The 19,071-nt window shown below is 35.9% G+C and overlaps 2 protein-coding genes across 2 annotated transcripts; one reads left to right on the top strand and one right to left on the bottom strand.

Moving 5' to 3' along the window:
* The first annotated feature begins 10,746 nt into the window (after positions 1-10,746).
* LOC137732097 (uncharacterized) lies at positions 10,747-13,691 on the top strand. The gene is made up of 5 exons (XM_068471392.2): positions 10,747-11,091; positions 12,295-12,396; positions 12,868-13,009; positions 13,097-13,149; positions 13,237-13,691. The coding sequence occupies exons 1-5, from the start codon at positions 11,005-11,007 to the stop codon at positions 13,456-13,458; spliced, it is 606 nt and encodes a 201-aa protein (XP_068327493.2). The 5' UTR covers positions 10,747-11,004; the 3' UTR covers positions 13,459-13,691.
* A 241-nt stretch (positions 13,692-13,932) lies between these two features.
* On the bottom strand, positions 13,933-17,590 carry LOC137732086 (mitogen-activated protein kinase homolog MMK1). Its single transcript, XM_068471384.2, has 5 exons — positions 17,041-17,590; positions 16,607-16,874; positions 15,556-15,888; positions 15,060-15,240; positions 13,933-14,317 (listed from the first exon to the last, which is right to left on the bottom strand). The coding sequence occupies exons 1-5, from the start codon at positions 17,301-17,303 to the stop codon at positions 14,142-14,144; spliced, it is 1,221 nt and encodes a 406-aa protein (XP_068327485.2). The 5' UTR covers positions 17,304-17,590; the 3' UTR covers positions 13,933-14,141.
* Between the last annotated feature and the right edge of the window lie 1,481 nt (positions 17,591-19,071).

Raw genomic sequence — 19,071 nt, 5'->3', positions numbered from 1 at the left:
AATGTCATCTCAAATATAATAATTGTAGTCATTTAATTAAATTTCAAAAGTCGGATCTTCGGATCTCTAAGACTTAGTGGGAGAGATCCGGAGGGGTCTCTTCCCTTTTAAACACATATGGAGCCCCGTTGCGTTATGATCTCTAATATCTAAACTAAATTCAACTAAAAGACAGAAACAAGACTATTTAGTATTTTATTATAAAAAATGATGGGCTGTAGTTTCACAAAATTAAATTAAATTTTATTATTTTTTATTAAAGCATCATCTAATTTTAGCATATATCTAATATTAAAATTTTGAAAAAAAAAAAAAGATAAAAACCTCTCTTCTCACTCCCACTCCCACCTTCTCTCATTCTCTCTCTCCCTCTCTCCTTCCCCATTTTAAAAACAAAATATAAAACGTTGACACACAAAAAAAAGGTGTGTAGGCATATGATACTCAGTACTACAGTCTAATAATATTTTACTTCGTTTGGAAGTGAGAGGTCTTAAGTACAAATCTCGCAAATGGTGAATTCAATACCAAATTAGATTTTCCATTATGTGGCTTAGCCAAACTTCCCATTCTATTAGTATAAAAATATCGATGTACTAAAAAAAATTTGTAAGCATGTACTAGTTATATTAAAAATATCAATTTATAAGATGATAAACAAATAGTAAAGGGTGACAACTATATAGAAAATGTGAGGCCCCAAATCAAGTCAAACCAAAAATTACCATTCTGGTTTGACTGAGAATTTGCCACCCAATTTCCCTGCATGTTGTCCTCTCTTTTTTTCATGTCGGTAATGTATCATCAATAATATCCTAAAAATAAACAAAAATGCAAGGGTAAATGAAAAATGAAAAAGTTATTGGCAGCCTTCAGAATTTGGTATGGATGATAGACTACTTGTTGGGACCATCCGGTGGTGGCCTTTAGTATCTATTTATCTTCCATTAATTTGCCTTCTTCCCGTAACGCTGCCAAATCATATATACATTGATACGAAAGTAGTTGCGGGATTTAATATATCTATATATACACGTATATTATGTGTGTGTGCGCGCACACACTCTTCTTGGCTGTTTTTTTTTTTTTTTTCAACTTTTTATATACGTTTTTATAAAGTTCACCTTATAATGTATTTTAAGGATCGTATAAAAAAAAATCATCCAAAATTTAAAATCATATGACCATTGGATCAAATTTAGTGTTTTTTTACAAAGTTGTATTCGTTCATTTCCTTCACTGATTTTCGATTTGTCTAATTTTTTGTGAAGATGATCTATCAATAATGTTTTAAAATATAGACCAACTGGATAACTGAAATAAATTACAAAGTGTACCCTATAAAATATGTGTAAAAAAATAATGTCACAAATTTGTCCCTTGATATTTTCTACAAGTGCAAGCGGTTAACAAAAACTCAAATGTTTTTCGCTTTAAAGAATATAGATAAAGCAACAAAACTTAACTATGAGAATCTTACTTTTTAACCCAAGTAATCAATTGCTAGATATAAATTTTAAAGCCTTTTGTTTACACTTTACTAGTTTACTTATAAAAAAAAAATTAATTATTAGACTTTAAAAAAGATCGATAATTTATATTTTGAAATTGAGGGGTTTTCTTTTTTTTATATACTTATAACAAACGATATTATTTACACTAATGGGTGGGAGAGTGGGTGAAGCCTCACAATGAACTAGTAATAATATGGTTCACATTCATCTTTGTCAATAATCGAACCTAAGACCTCTCACTTGCAAGTAAAGAAAAATATCATTATATCGTAGCACTAAATGACATATTTTGAAATTGAGTTAGGTTCTTTCATGCATACACCCACTTCAAGATGCCACAAGAAAAAAAAATTAAATAAATATAAAAACAAACAATTTATGAGTGTGTGCTATATAACCCTAAAAACCCTAGCTTGGGGGGGGGGGGGGGGGGGGGGGGATGGGGCTCTACTGAAACACAATTAAGAGTGTTGTTACAATAATTCATAGGTCCGTCCATCAACTTATTAATGTTGATGTATACTGTTCAAGTCATGAAGTAGTATATTATATATGATCTGAACCAATTTGTCCACATTAGGACGTACGATCTACTACACATTCAAATACGTACTCCCCATTTTTTTTTTAAGTACATTTATATATTTTACACGAGTTTGGTTAAATCATACAATGAGCATTTAATTTGACATCGAATTCGTCATCCACGAGTTCGAATTTAAAATCTCTCACTTACAAGTGAAGATGAATATTATCAGACCGTAGTACTGAGTGACTTCTTCTTTGTGAATGCAAAAATGAAATTGCAAATTCTCACGTACGACATTATTTGTATGCATGCACGCACGAACCACCGCTACATTCAAGCGTTTAAGCAGACATGCACGCTCATACGTACGCACGCGTGATAGACTATGCATGCAGGAAGAGAAAAGAGAGATAAAGGGGTCGCCATCCCTTCAATAATATATGATTAGGATGGCATGCTCATGAGACATGAGTTGTGGTTTTGAGATTGATTGAAGGCAAATAAGATAACACGTAAGCCCTAATCAATTAATTAAACTTGTCTATATATATGCTTTTAAAAAGCATGAGAGAAAATGACTCCTTCCCACCACCATGCATCTTGTATAAGTTAAAACCAAGTCGCTTTCCATGCCGGATTGAAATACCACAAAACGCATTTTACGTTACGGCCAAAACTTACAGACAAACATAAGAGAGAGAGAGAGAGAGAGAGAGAGAGAGAGAGAGAGAGAGAGAGAGAGAGAACAAACGAAACAACAATGGCCACTCCCACTCCCATTCCGACGTACTACTCAATTGATTTATGGTTTTTTTTTTGTTCAAATCCATTAATTTATGTTGTAACAACCAAACAACCAAACAAAATCATGATCATTCCTCCCGCGAAATTACCCTAACAACGTGAAAAAGAATATTACAAAGGTAAAGAACTTGCGTGTAACAACTCACAAATATACTACAAGTCGTGGTATAATATTATGACAGTGTTATCGTTTTCATGTAATTAAGGGCTGGTTTGGTATTGTTGTGCTTTGAAAAAAAGCTGCTTCTGCTGTGCTGTGAGAATAAGCAGCTGTGAAATAAAGCAGCAGAGTGTTTGGTAAACATTTTTGTAAAAGTGCTTTTGAAAAAAAAAAAGCAGTATTAGAGTGTTTGGTAAACTTTTATGTAAAACAGATGTGAAAAAAGCCGGTTTTTCAAAGCTTGGTTTTGTAGCTTCTTGTTTTTGGCTTTTTTATCCAAAATTGTGAAAAAAAAACTGAAACTGAGTGTTTACCAAACACAAAAACAGCTCCCAACTTTTTTTATATCAACTTTTTTCAGAATTATCTTAATACCAAACCAGATCTAAGTCGCTCGTCACAAAAACGTCGGCACATCGGAGATATGGCAAAAGTTTAAAGTGTAGGCTATGCCAGGCCGTACAAACTTTACAGTGAGTGGTGGCCTCTCTGAACTCGAAACGCCTCGTCCACCCCAACCCCTCTCCCCGTCTCAGTCTGATTCTCTGCCATACCCACACATAAACTGATAAAGAACTATTCTCCAGCCTGCTGCAAAACTGTACAAAACTGTATATATTAACTGTTGTTGCTACCAAATCAATCTCTTTCAATAAATGAGGAACTTTATATCGACTTTTAAGTACGTTGATTACTCTTTATTATTAATTAGTTTTATGGTAAAATTTTAATTTTTTATGGACCAGAGCCAAAGTTAGATTGTTTCACATGTAAAGCCCGACGTCAGTACGTACTCCACGTTGTCATATTGTGTTGTACATTTATTAAGCTTGAATATTCACCACAACTAAGAGAGTATATTAAAAATGAATCTTATATTGATGAAAGAAGAAACCTTACATAAGTTTATAAATAAGTTAAATTACTTCTCATATTATCAATTAATGTTATAATAGAACCTCTCCCCTCCTCTCTCTCTCTCCTCCTCTACAAGATATTTCATAGTGTAATGGATTTCTATTTTAGCATTTCTCTAGTCATGTATAGGAATGGACAAAATATCCATGGGTTTGGGTAACCGCGGTTACCCGTCCATTTAAAGTTCACGTTTATGGTTATGGATAACCGTTTAGACGAACAAACGGTTATGAGTATAATTATTTATCCATGAAATTTAAATGAACGATTATGGGTATACCCTCAGGTAAAAAGGCTATCTATTGGTTATGGGTATTACCCGAGATTATAGTGAATATTCATTTACCCATTTAATTTAAGATATGTAAAATTTAAACAAAAAAAATTATAGACCGTTGGATTGGTTATACCCATTTAATTTAACATCGAAGTTCTTTATGAAATTGAGGTTTCACCATAAAACCAATTGGCAATATGAGGAGTTGCCCAATATCATATAAGCACATAGCAAACCTTGTCCCTCACCAATGTGGGACAACTCTCAACACGCCCCCGCATGTATGGCAGATTTTCAAACCTACACATGGACAATAACTAGATGATGTGGAGTGCGTGTGGCCGTTAGACTTCGCACGTGGACAACCTTGCTCTAATACCATGATGAAATTGAGGTTCCACCATAAAATCAATTGACAATATGGAGAATAGCCCAATATCATATAAGCACATAGCAAACTTTATCCCTTATCAATTTGGGACAACTCTCAACAGTTCTGTGGTTGAATTCGTTTCTGATAGGTTTTTTTTTTTTTTTTTTTTTCCCGTGTTTATATGTTTCTAAGGCTGGAAGAAGTTTGATGCTTTGTGTTGTCTGGTATATTACCTGAAAAAAAATACTTTATGCAATATTGAATGATGAATGTATTTGTCATTTTACTAGCATGGTGGTATCCACCAGATAAACTTCTGTAGAATGGATCGATGGTTGAGTTACAGTAAGCAATTTCGGGATTCTTGAAATTTTGGTTTGAGATCTCTTTTGAAATTAAAGACTTGCTTGGGTGTAGCAGAAAAATATCATTTGTAAACTATTATTTCAATTATTGGAATTATATGAAAACTTAAATGATTAAAATAGGGAAATGCATGCTAAAATGTACATATAATGATGTTTAATTGTTAGAAAACGAAACTTATGAAAAAATTTTATTTTGTAATTTTCAAGTTGTTAAAAAAAAAAAAAAACATGTAGACAGATGAAAAAAGAGGTAAATGAGTGAAAAAAAGGATAAACGGATAAATGGTTATGGTTAAATGGGTAAACGGTTATAGTTAAATGGGTACACGGTTTTGGGTATGGTTAATTATTTATAAACGGTTATGGGTACGGGTATAACTGTTTATACAATTATCCAACAGATTAACAGTTATGCGGGTATGAACATAAATAATTATCAGCAAATAACTACGATTATCAGCCCACCATAACCGTTGCTCATACCTAGTCACGTATAGTTGCATGTTACAATCTCTCGAAATTTCTATCATGTCTTGTGTAATCTACTTTACAATAAATAACACAAGTTTCCTGACAACAACCAATTTTTATATTTCATTTTTTTTTTCAATCTTTTTACATTTTTTTTTCTTTATTGGTTTTTAAGTTTTTAAATTTTGTTTAAATCCACATGACACAATTCGATTGGTTTTCTAGTCCCACGTTTGTGTCATATTATTGTGAACACGGAAAATTCCTGAAACAAGAAACAAGAATACCGTGTACAAAATATATTTTTGTATTTAATGATTTTGGGGTTACAATCTCTTTGTAATTTGATCATCTGATTCTATCTTCGTAGGGTGTAGGTTTGTGGATGAGCTGTTGATCCAAAGGGCCGTCGGGGCTTGGTCTAAGGATGAACAGTTGATGAACGGATCTTCAAGGAGCGTTGGGCTTGATCTTGAAGAACGGGTGTATGGGTTTGTTGAGGTTGTTGATCCAAAGGGCCGTTGGGGCTTGATCTTAGGATGAACGATGAACACTTTCTTCAAGGGCCGTCGGGGCTTGATCTTGAAGACTGGATATATGGATTTCTTCAAGGGCTTTTGGGCTTGATCTTGAAGGTTGATGGATGAGCGGATCTTCAAGGGCTTTTGGGCTTAATCTTGAAGAACGATTGGATGTGTGGATTTGTTGAGGTTGTTGATCCAAAGGGCCGTTGGGGCTTGATCTTAGGATGAACGGATGATAAACACTTTCTTCAAGGGGCCGTCGGGGCTTGATCTTGAGTCGGTGGAAGTTCTTCAAGGGCCGTTGGGGCTTGACCTTTGAAGGAGGATTTGACGAAGAACGAAGAGTGTTTTCTTGATCCTTCGGGATTTGCTTGAGAGCTTTAGAGTTTCGAGGCTTCAAGGTTTTGGTGTGATGTAAATTCCTTTTTTTCCTTATCCCTTCTTCCTTCCTTTCTCTTCCTCCTTTTTTTACCTGAAATGAATGCCTTGGCCTCCTATTTATAGAATTCCAAAACTTGATTTTTGGATTTAAATAATCAGATGAAATAAATCATTTCTGCCAGATATTGACACGTGTCCTATTTGATGACCTTTCCAATTTATTTCGGTTTTTTGTTGAGTCACACGCTACATGTAAAATTTATGTGACACGTGAGCGTTGAAATTTTAATTATTGGTCATCATTCATTTCACCGAAATTTCGATGTCTACAATTATCACTAACGAAACTGACCAGCACGGAAAAATTTGACAAAACATAGAAGACGAAATTGACTAATTCAAACAAAAAGGACTAAAATGACGCATTTGCAAAACATAAAAGATAATGGGTGATAAAAATCCCACAAAACAAAGTGCCGACACATATTGAGCAAGTGATGATTTTACTGTGCAATTATCTGCTACTTTTCTAGCTTAATACGAATTGAGTATGATTAATTGTTATTATTAATACATTAACTAATATTTGATTGTTAGAAGTAATGTTATTCTTATCACAAATTTATACCAAATTTCTTCATCATCTTTGTTGGTAGATGAGTTGAACAAGTTACATCATTTAATTTCAATATTTTTATTAATTAAAACACTTAAATAATCTTAGGTGGCAGAAGAATACTCTTCGTGTACCACAATCATCATTTAATTAACAATCTTTTTATTAATTATTGATTAACATTTTGAAATTAAATATTAATTAATTTAGATAATGTGACTGTTCATATCAGATAACATCTAAAGTGGTATATAATTATGATACAAAAATATAGTAAGAATAACATTATTATTTGATTAGCTTAATCGATACAACTTTTTATTGGATAAACCAGACGCACAAAAGGCATGTTTGTACAGTGGACTAGTACTACTGTGTACAACTTGGAAAACTGGGCCACAAGTACATGTATTCAATCATTTTTTAGAAATATTTTAAAGGGCAAACTTTTTCCTACTCTCATATTTTGTGATTTTTAATATTTAGTATATAAAGTTTTTTTTGTCCCAGAGTTATACCTAAAGTGTAAATTTTGGAACAATCTCATATATCCGTTAGTCAAATTGTTAAGTCTCCTATTAACTGTGGTACCCATGTGGACAATGACGGGATGCCACATGTCATCCACGTGGAAATTTAAAAAATTAAAAAAATAAACTACTAAAATAATTAATTAAATAAAAGTTAAAAAAAAAAAAATCCCTATATCCCCTTTGTCTTCCCCATCCCGACTCCCCTCCATTCTCCCTCTCCACCTCTGCACATCCATCATTCCCCCTCATTCAAACTCAAACTCTGAAACACAAAATCCATGGAAGATTGGAGATTCTTGCGTTTTTTCTCCCTTTCCCTCTGCATAGCCTAGTCCTCCCCTTCACTTGGTTTCACCTCCCTTATGCGCCGCCTATGCGTCTCCGACCTTCTCGACTACACAACAAACTTCGCCTGGTGCTCCTCCAAAAACCGCATCCAATCCAAACCCCCTATCCCAATGCCCCGCCTCAAAGACCACAGCTCCGACACCCCCTACCACCCTCTCGACCCCCTCACCATCCAAGAACTCAATGCCGTCCACACCATCATCAACTCCCACGCGCTCCATTCCGTTGAGCTCCAGGAACCCGACAAGTCCCTCATCCTCGGATGGAAGCACGACGACCCTCTCTTCCACAAAAAGGCCTGTATCGTTGCACATGTGACAGCAAGTCACTTGGGGTGGGGAAGACAAAGGGGATCTGGAGAAGGATGGATGTGCAGAGGTGCAGAGGGATCTGGGGATTTGGGGAGTGAGAGAGAGAGTGGAGAATGAGGGTGAAAGCGTGTGAGAACCCGTATTTTATATTGGTGAAACCCTATGTTTAAGTTATTATTTATTTTATTAGACTCGAGGCTAAGTTTTGGAATATTTTTCTTAGTTAAGCCCTAGAACCATTCTTATGCTTAGTCATAAGTTTATAAGGTGGACGTGTGAAGCTTACCATGCGGCCTTATCTCCTATCATTTTTAAGGTGCTTGAGCACCATGTTGGGTTGGACGTGTAGCTCCACAATTCAAGTCTTGCATGTAGTTGACACATCTTATTGCCACCATTTAATCATTAGCTTAATCACCTAGTTAGGTGTCCTCTCCTCATGTTATAATTCCATGCCAATTGACTATTGAAGGCTATGTGATGACAAATAAAGCCTATAGCTAACGTGGAATGATTGGTGGAAAGTGATCTGTAGCTTAGGTATTATCATTCGGTGTTGTTAAGGTGCTTAGTAAGCACTTTAGGGTAATGACTATTGAATGCTATGTGATGACAAATGAAGCCTATAGCTAACATGGAATGGTGGAAGCAAGTGGGGTGGTTTGTAGAGAAAATTATAAACCAATGAGAACAAATTGGTTGCCGCCTTAGTTATGGTATAAATAGGAGCAATGCTCCATCTTTGCTCTTTTCCTGGGGACATGTAATACATACCCTATTTAAAAAGTGTGTAAGAGTGATGAAGGAGATAAGCAAAAGAAGTACTCGTGGAGTAAGAAGTAAGGATTTGAGGTAGGGAAATTTGGGGAATTAACTGATTGTCTTTGTTACTTGTATTTCGTGAAAATTGTTATGTGAACTTGAGATATTCAACTATTGACTTAAATGTGATTTGTTATGTGGTATATTATACACTGGCATGATCATCATCATTTGTCAACGAAGTAAAGGAGTTACTTATGTTGTGGGAAAATGTGGAATTTAGCTTTTGTGTAGTTGAGTCTGTTCGTTGTGAAACCAATTCCAGGCGAGCCCAATGTGTACAGTAGAATAGGATATCGATAGGAATTGTCGATGTGGGTGATTTGGGCTAGAGATCAATGAATCAGATAAGATGACTAGCAAAAGGGGTTATGAACTTGGGTTAGTTAATGGGGGTTATTCTATGTATTAAAGCACTCGGGACCACAGTGGTAAAATGCATGGTATGGGACATGCAGGTCTGGTTGCTTCAATATATAGATTAACGGGTTGGGTAGAAAAGAACTTTTGTTCTCGCATTACATTACTCATAAAACATTCATAACATTAATAATATTAATCACTTGAGGCCTTGGGCCCCTACTGAGCTTTTAGCTTACCCCTTATTAGTTGTGTTACAGGAGATGAGACAGGAATCTAGTGACTAACTTGGAAGAAATAGACTGCTTATAAATAGTTTTAAACTTTTTAAGGAGTTGTTGTCGCTTTCTTTTATGTGTAATGACTATTTAAATTATTTTGTTTAATGAAACGTTTTAGTTCAACCTAGTTACCTGTTATTACCTTTAAGTTACTCTTTTTATTCATGCCTGGAAATTTTTTTTTTATTTTTTTAATTTAGGGCGTGATAGAGCGAATGTGCAGAGGTCCAGAGGTGCAGAGGGAGAAGGGAAGGGGATCGGGGTGGGGAAGACAAAGGGGACTTGGGATTTTTTTTAAAAAACTTTTGTTTAATTAATTATTTTAATTTTTTTAATGACACGTGGCGTCCAGTCATTGTCTACGTGGACGCCACATCATCAGTTAACGGAATACTTAACAGCCAGATTAACGGATGTATGAGACTGTCCCAAAATTAACACTTTAGGTATGACTCTGGAACGAAAAAAACTTCATGTGCTAAATGTTGAAAACCACGAAACATGAGGGTAGTAAACAGAGTTAACCCTATTTTAAAACATTATCACGTGATATTATTATTTAACTTAAATTATAATACATGTATTTATTTTATATAAATATATCTTCTAAAGTGAGATACATCGACTTATGGCTAAATCATAAAATGGTACATCATGTAACAACTGTTCCAAAAAGCGGGAACACATAAAATAACATGCAATTAGCTTACCTTCATTATTTAGTTTTTTTTTTTTTTTTTTTTTTTTTTTTTTGAACAAATGATATTATGTACATCAAGGAGGTGAAGGAGTAGGCTGAGCCTCATAATTAACTAGCAAAAATAAAATTCCAATTCGTTTTTAGAGAGAATCCGACCTAAGATCCGCTAGACCATAATTCAAAATGACGCCTTCATTATTTAGTTATAAACTTATGATTTTGCTTTGTTTGTTGGGTGCTAGTCTAATACTTATGGATTCCAGAGCCCAAAGGCCCAAATCCAGTACGAAGCCCAAAATTACCTCCATGCTAGCAGACAGCCCATCAATTCGATGATGAGTCATCCGTTATTGTGTGTGTTGCTTGTATTATACTGACTTCTGCTCCTACCAATCAATATGTAACACGTCATCTAAATCTCTCAAGGTTTCGCCCCCATACCGTCGTTGTTTCTCTGACAAATCTGCTGGCTCTTCCTGACAACCTCACCTTCTAATTGTATCACCAAATTCATACGACGAGGAGCAATAACCCCCCTCTCGCTTCGAAAATCCCAAACCCAACCTCCTCGCTTCTCCTTGCTGCTCCTCAATTCTCTCGATTTCAGTACATGGATTGTCCTCCGCTGATACTCTAGTCGTATCTTTGCCTCCTCCTAGGTTTCTGTCTTGTTCTTTTCGATTGATTGATTGTCTCATCTGGGTCTCTTTCGAAATGGGTAAAAATCAAGCTTACAAGGCTATGCAGAGATCCAGGCTCGGCTCCAGCTCTGCCGGCCCCGATGAGGTCGAAGACGGCATGGTTTGTACCCTTCCATACCACCTCACCAATTTCAATTTTTCCCCCATTTCTTCAATTCTACTATTTCTTTGCATTCGAATTGAGTTGCTTGCATTTAATTTTCTGAGTGAACTGCGTACTGTGCAATTGGATGTGTGATTTCTATGGAAACTTTGTTGAAAGATTCAATCTTGGTTTTTGGTGGGTGTGTTGTAATTATTTACTGTTTACTGAACTTGTGGTTATAGACTTAAAGTATCTGATTCTCTAGGATTATGTGGTGTTAGTTAAAAGGAATTGTTTGTGTCGAATCTCGTGTGAATTGTTGACTTGACAACTTAAAACATAAGAACGCTGATTATTTGGCTCTTGAAATCGCTACCATCTTCTTGTAAATTTAAATGCTTTCTTTATGAAGTACAATTCAAGGTATATGGAATTGGGTTAGAGCATTATTTTTACCTTCTAGTTTGTTTGTGATGTGGTTAGCATTGGTTCATAGGTGTTAAAATGTATGTTGATTAACAACAAGCTTTTAGAGATAGAGGGTGTCTATAGCATCCTAGGGTGAACGGAATTTAATGGTTTTTTCCCGTGGTTTTGAGTACTCTCAATTGATGGGACTAGTGTGCCCAATCATACAGTTTGTGGAGTACCTCTATAGGAATTATTATAATGATTAATTTATCTCAAGAATTATCGTCATTTAAAATTCTGTAGCTAGCCTTTTATAAAGCCTATGACCACCGAAAGAATTATCGTCAGACAGAGCATGTTTCTAATTCCCATTCCACATCACCATATTCTTATATTACTTCTATGGATATATATGCAAAATGAAATCTGTGTCAATTTGAAGTAGGGTACCATATTAACTTGTAATTTAATTGTTGAATCCTTTTTTCCACTAGGTGTCAGTTTATAAGGGTGGTTGTGTGGTTCAACACAAGAAATTTTATTTTATAAATAACAATAGATGTTACCTCCAAACGAGTTACAAAATTATTAACTCAATAGTTTCTAAGCCAATTTAATATTTGGCGGAGAGCATAATTACTGCGGATATTAATTTTAGTCATGGTAGATTTTGTAGTTTGCTTAGCATTTGGTGAAATTGACACATGGTCCATCTTCCTATTAGAGAATTGACTCGATAATCCTATATAATACTTGTATCCTGGATGTTTTATTTTCCTGTACTTTCACTGATGAGGACTGTCGCAGGTGGATGGTTCATTTCATTCACCAGAGTGGCATGCTGCTCGTTTGGCTAGCCTCAAAACTTCTCATACAATTACCTGGGAGGAGTATAAACAGAAGCAAAAGGTACTTTCTTCTTTCTTTCTGCTGATGGACTTTCCTTACCTATTTTTGCTGCTGTTTTCCCTATGTATAGTTCATACAGAATTCTGTACCTGTTAAAAGAGCTTAAAAAAAGGCACCCTTTTGATATTGTGTGTTGTAGAAGGAACATGTTAAATGAGTTTGTGGTTATGCCTGATAGTTAGAAAGGTACATGATCCGATGCATTTAGGTTTGGAAGACTGAAAGAAGAGGATGTTCTTGTTGATGTTAGCCTGCAGTCCTAACTACTTAGGACTAACATTTCGCATTTAGAAATATTTGGGTTCAGCTAATTGAACTGATATTTGCTCGAATATTTTTATCTTCCTACCGTGTCATAAAATGGTAGTATTGTCTACTTGCTACATTCATTTTTTTTCAAAGCTTTCTGCATCTGTAGCCTTATGCAATACATGCAAAATTTCAGTCAGTCTTAATGTATTGATGTACTAGGAAGATGAAATTAGAAAGGGCGAACTGGAGAAGGATACTGATAGAATGATGAGAGAATACAGAGCTCAACTGGATGCCGAAAGGGCTCGCAAGCTTGCCAATGGAAGAAACCACTCTAGTAGTAAGTCCGATCGCAAAAAAGGTGGGTGTCCTGGACATGGAATGTAAACACAAACCATTACTTGTTTCAACTAGTCTCTTTTCTGAAGGTGAATATGTGTCCTTGCAGATAAGAAGGACAAAGATTTAAAGAAACGCAGCAGCAGCAGGAGGAAGAGAAAGGTGCCCACCGCCTACAAATTTTTTTGTAGTGGTGCGTGTGTGTTATGTGTTTAATCGGTTTAATATTTTCCTCACTGCACTTTGTAGCATTCAAGAAGGAGATCTTCAGAGTCTAGCTCCTCGAGCTCATCCTCAGATTCTTCCAGTAGTGAAGACGAAGACCGAGAATCAAGACGATCCAAGTCCAGGTCCAAGAGAACAAAGAAGGAAAAGAAGCACAGGTCAAAGACCAAACACTCAAGCAGCGACGATGACGAGGCTGACGGTCCCGTGCCACTTTCAAGATTCTTCGGGAATGCGAAGACCTAATGGGATTATACGAGCTCCTTGTAGTATCTTCCTACAATAGGAAGATTAGTTTGAGATGAGTCTGTTCTTCCTTGTTTTGCCTACATGATATATTTAGTTGCCTTAGCAATTAGCTCTGATGAGGTTACTTTCTTTGGTAAAGTTTCGCTTTATTCATCTCATTCGGTGTTGATCAATTGTACGAAAACAATTCATGCAACTCTTTCTATTAGAAGAATTGATGCGAGCTAAAATTGAGGCATTTTTAAACTCATTCGGGTAAGTAAACGTCGGCTTCTGGCATTCCGGCTTCGTCCTGCACAGACTGAAGTGCAATCCAGGTCCAAGGGAATGCCAGCACAGATTACAGATTTACGGTCGGAAATGGAAAAGAAGAACGCAGGCGCATGAATACGATCAAATGTAACAACAGACATCGGAGATCTTTATCGATTCTCAAACTTTCTGTTCGAGGAAATTTTAATTCATCAGCAGTATGCTCAATTCAATAATAAGATAAACAGAAATCAAAACTAGCCGATACAAACATCGCTGTCATTGTTCCAGATGATCAATAATTCGAATCTAGAACCTTCCACTTTCGGATGGAACATATTTACATGAAAAATCAATCCCGAACACCGTACAGATGGAACCTAGAGACCACACAATTGAAAATCCACGTGAATTAAATAGCAAACTCCTCACTGTAGCTGATACTCGGGGTTAAATGCAAGTGCCTCTCGGTAGATCAGCTCTTTCATCTGTTCCTCAGTGAGTGCATGCTGCTCAAAGTCGAAGCTGAAGGGAGTCATGCAAACAGGCTCATCACTGATGTCATGGAGAGATGTTAAATAGGGGTGAGCTAGGGCATCTTCAACTGCAATGTAGGGAGAACGGACGTAGTCAGAACAGTAAAACTAAATTAAATGTAACAGAGGTTCTACATAAGGTTCAAAATGTGATGATTACGATGTTCAGTGTTTGAGAACAAGGAAGAGCTTCAAAATTTCAGATGAAAACATACTATAAGTTTTTAGAAGGTAAAACGGCTGATTTCCACGGATGACCGCATGAAGGGGGCGGTCCACTGCCAAAGCATATTATCTTGAGGTTATCTTATCCACACAACTAATCACCTAAAGGCAGTGGGAAGCTGGCATCCTGTGTGTAAGAAAGCGGGTGATGGCTACAATTCTATTATCTGATGGGGAGTTCCGCAGAAAGGAGAATAATGAGGACTGTAGAGTTTTCCACATGCTTGATGGGTGGATTTGGTTGTAATTTGGAGATAGAAACTTTCATCACCCTCAAATGAACTCCTAGACATAAATTTTTCAATTTCAAATGATATACGAAAACAGATATTTTCTAAAATTCCTTCTCTTTTGTGATCTCATTGTTTGAACATGTAAACGTATTCAGTTAATATAGTCCAACAACATGTCTGCATTAAGCAAGCTAAAATAATCAAGATAACAGTACTCGATTTTAATACACATGAAGATGACAGACTAAATGGGATACAAATTATTCCGAGTCAATAAAACACATGAGAAGTAGAGAAACTGTGACTATTTTTTTTAATCGGATTTGTGATCATTTTAGTAAAGGCAACTTACCAGTAATTCTCTGAGTAGGATCAAATGTCAACATCTTTTGAACAAGATCAATTGCTGAAGGATGGACGTGAGGAAACTTCTCGGTAAATGACTGTCGACGGTAGAAAGGAAGCTGCCGAATGTATCTCTTAGCATTTTCGTTTAGAAATTGCAGCTCAGCCTCTGATGGGGTGCCAATCAGCTGCAAGGATTTCTGATGATTAACCACACTGATTCATAGATATCTACACTACAAATGTACAATTTTAGAAACGTGAAGATTCTAAATTCCAATTCCGAACTCATCATGAAATGGTCTCAAATGTGACACATGTTGGGCTTATTATCACGTCAAGTGTAACTATGGCATGGAGGAGCTAATAATGCTATTCAAGGACCCAGTACCGTGACAAAACAGTTACAATAATAAGGACGACAATGATACTTTCTTGTCCATCATATGATCCTCGGTTTGCAGAAACAAATGATTTATGACCAATAAACATAATTAAGCTACCTCCAATAGCAGACGAAGCTGATGCACGTGATCTCTGCCAGGAAATAATGGCTTCCGATCCATCAATTCCATAAAAATACAACCTACTGACCATACATCAATAGCTGCAGTGTAATCTGAAGAGTTTAACAATAGCTCTGGGGCACGGTACCATCTTGTAACAACATACTCAGTCATAAAATCAGTCTCAGAGGTGACTCGAGCTAGTCCAAAATCACATATTTTCAAGTCACAATTGGCATTTAATAGAAGATTGCTAGGTTTTAAGTCCCTGTGCAGAACATTTGCAGAGTGTATGTATTTCAATCCTCGGAGGATCTGATATAAGAAATACTGCACGCACAAAAAAATGAGTAAAAACAGTACTTGTTAGATCTTGAGTGAAATACAACAACGACAAAGCCTTATCCCACTAAGTGGAGTCGAGTGAAATAATAAAAAATAAAAATATTATGAATTTAGAAGCAGGAGACTCTTAAGTTTAACATACGAAATGTAATGGAAGAAACGAATGGGAGGGGAGAGATACAGTTCATCTTATTTCATAACTTGCTAATTAGGTGCTAAAAGAGCCATAGGTCATCTAAGTTGCATACAATGCACAGCTTTGATGGAGCATAATATAAATATAAGGAAGTCTAATAAGAAGTACATAAAACTAGTCTTGAAACCTTCACCATGGAAAACAAACGGCGTAGCTGAAAATGAGAAAAGCTCGAATGTTTATTTTCAAGGTTGCTCAAGAATTCTTATTACAAAGCAAACTTTCCTCTTGGTCAATTTCATCCAATAATTTTTTATCTTTATCAATGAGAACAACTAGAGGAACGATCTGTTTCACAACAACTGTCCAAATGGTCGAGAAAAACACGCTGATGCGGCAAAGAACTTGTCTTTACAGACTTTTAACCCGAAAAGGCACAAATTATCAATTTCACATAGAATGCTAACACACTGGTGTCAACATTGACTTTAGTTTCAAGTAAGAACTCGTCTTTTGTTTCAAACAAAATATCGAAAATGCTAGCATTTAGAAGAGAAGGGGCAGAACCTGACAGTGCTCCTCGGAGAGTGCTTGATTGGATCGAATGATTTGGTGGAGGTCAGTGTCCATGAGCTCATATGCAATGTAAACATCATTGAAGGAGTTCCTCTGCGGTGGAGGGACTATATCCCGAATCGCAACAACATTCTCATGATCCATATGCCGCAGCAGTTTGATCTCCCTCAGCGTCCTCTTCGCATCGATCCTGTTGTCGAATGCATTCGCAATCTTCTTTATTGCAACGTGCTCGTTCGTCTCCGAATTCAAAGAAGAGCTATTTGTTTTGCAATTTCTCACGATTAATCAATCATTCAATCCGATTTAATTTTCCCCAAATGATGAATCTTTTGCGTTTTCTTTTCACAAAGAGAGGAAATTTGAAACAAACAAAAATGAAGAGATGGAAGAGAGAGAGAGAGAGAGAGAGAGGAGATACAGACCAAACGATGCCGTATGCGCCTTTACCGATGGGCATGATGGGGGGCTTGTACTTGGCGGTGACCTCGAAGACGTTGCCGAAGATGTTGTACTGAATGAATCGGCCGCCGTGGCTGAGCGTGGCCGGAATGCTCTCCACTCCCCCCATGGCCTGATGCGGCGGTGGCGGATGTTGCTGTGGGTGGTTGGGGTCCGGATGCGACGGTGGCGCCGCCTCCGACATCACAGTGTCCGCCGATTGAGCTGCGGGCCCTCCTCCCTCCATTTGTGAATCGATTCTCTTTCTCTGCTTTATGTTTTGTCTTTTGTCGTTGGGTTGGTTGTAGTAAATGGCAGTTCAGAAGCTCAGGCTCTGAGCCCTAATTAGTAAACAAGAAGAGAGGAAGCGGAGAGAGAAGAGTTACCCCTTATGTATTTGTACGTAAGCGTATGTGTATGGTTGATGATTGTAGAGAGAGAAAGAGGAGAGAGGGATGGTATAATTGTAAAAGAATAGTTTCATGGAAACTTGACTCGTGGAATTAAGTGGTTTTTGTTGGTTATGTGTGACGTGCGTCTTCCGTTGGCTTCGTTATGTTTTCTACCCATTTTGTCATACATATCACATCTAACCAAATCTCTATTTTTTTTTTCTTTTTCAAATAAGATGTCAAAATTTTAGGTGGAATGTCATTGTGTATATTTGATATCAAAAGTCTCTTTAATCGAAGTGTTATTTGCTGACTAGATTTGAAGGTTTAGTGATTTGAATTCAAATTTAACATCAATGTCAAATTTATTTTTAATTCATTTTAATTATGGATCCCTTATTCTACTAACATTTCAACCAACAAAAATTTTGTTTCAACATTTTTTTAATAATTACAACTATTTAAAGCTCTATTTAAATAATAAAATAACATTTTACAATTCGGTTGGATAAGTATAAAATTTGATATAAGATTTCAGACTGTCACATCAGCCATCAATTATAATTTGACTCTTATAATTTGAGATCTCATTTGGAGATGGTCTAAAAAATTTTATTCTACACTCTCTACAAGTGTATTTTTCTTTTTAATTATAGAAAGTTTGGAGTGCAAAATAAGATTTTTGAGTCTCAATAACAATTTACAAGAAAAAATATTTGGTTACTCAAAAGATGAGTATGAATTCCTACTCAAAACTGTTCGTTGCCGATTAATATAACTTTGTGTTTATGATTAGAACCATTCATTTTATAAATCACATCATAAATATAGCCTATGCAAAAAAATCAATTAAAACTAAGGTCGTTTAGTCATCAAAATGTATAAAAACAGACGAACGAGATTGGTAAAAGCATTACGAACTGTCCATGTATTTGCTACAATAGATTGACTAGATGACTTTAGTTTTAATTCTTTTTTTTTGCAAGATGATCTTTACATAGTGATTTGTAATATGAATGGTTATATTATAAGCATAAAGCTCTGTGATTCCAACACGAAGAATTTTAAGTAGGAGTTCCTACTTATCCTCGAGTAGCCAATCATTATCAAAATATTATGTCTTCCGTCGAATGAGTTGTTTTTTTTTTTTGTTGCCAAACGAAAGTTTTTGTCATATTAAATGTTAGATTAGTCACCTAGGGAGTTCAAACCCACACCATTATATAATGACTCAACACCTTACACCATTATATAATGATTCAACATCTTTCTAACACTGTGAGAAAGAGCCAATTGTGTTGTACTTTTTTTCTTAAGATAATTACTTTGTTTAGGGTTTGTTAAATGAGTAATTAAATTTTAATGTCAATATGAAGGACAATAATTGAATGACCTAAATGTACAATAGTTTGTTAATTTCTAAAGCATTAATTGATGGTTATGGTCGTGGTCGGTATCAAGGCCCCCCCCAAAAAATCATCAATTGATACTTTTACATTTATTTAAAGGAAAACTAATGAAAAGAATTTGAAAACTTTGAGTTTTAATCAAAATGACAAAAAGGTATTGTAAATGAATAGTACCAGGAGTGACTTTTTAGAGTAAAAATGTCATTTTCGTTAA

Source organism: Pyrus communis, chromosome 15 (assembly GCF_041283825.1).
Source record: "Pyrus communis isolate YQ-2024b chromosome 15, ASM4128382v1, whole genome shotgun sequence".
Taxonomy (NCBI): domain Eukaryota; kingdom Viridiplantae; phylum Streptophyta; class Magnoliopsida; order Rosales; family Rosaceae; genus Pyrus; species Pyrus communis.
The sequence above is the reverse complement of the archived record's forward strand: the minus strand, read 5'-3'. Positions and strand labels throughout refer to the sequence as shown.

Bases quoted from the DNA above. Each gene is read 5' to 3' on its own strand.
- LOC137732097 (XM_068471392.2), top strand. From the start codon at position 11,005: ATGGGTAAAAATCAAGCTTACAAGGCTATGCAGAGATCCAGGCTCGGC. The intron at 11,092-12,294 runs GTTTGTACCCTT...GGACTGTCGCAG, and splicing joins ATGAGGTCGAAGACGGCATG to GTGGATGGTTCATTTCATTC. The intron at 13,150-13,236 runs GTGCCCACCGCC...TGCACTTTGTAG, and splicing joins GCAGCAGGAGGAAGAGAAAG to CATTCAAGAAGGAGATCTTC.
- LOC137732086 (XM_068471384.2), bottom strand. From the start codon at position 17,303: ATGGAGGGAGGAGGGCCCGCAGCTCAATCGGCGGACACTGTGATGTCG. The intron at 15,889-16,606 runs GTTCTGCCCCTT...TTGTGCGTGCAG, and splicing joins TCTCCGAGGAGCACTGTCAG to TATTTCTTATATCAGATCCT. The intron at 14,318-15,059 runs GTAAGTTGCCTT...CCTACATTGCAG, and splicing joins TCCTACTCAGAGAATTACTG to TTGAAGATGCCCTAGCTCAC.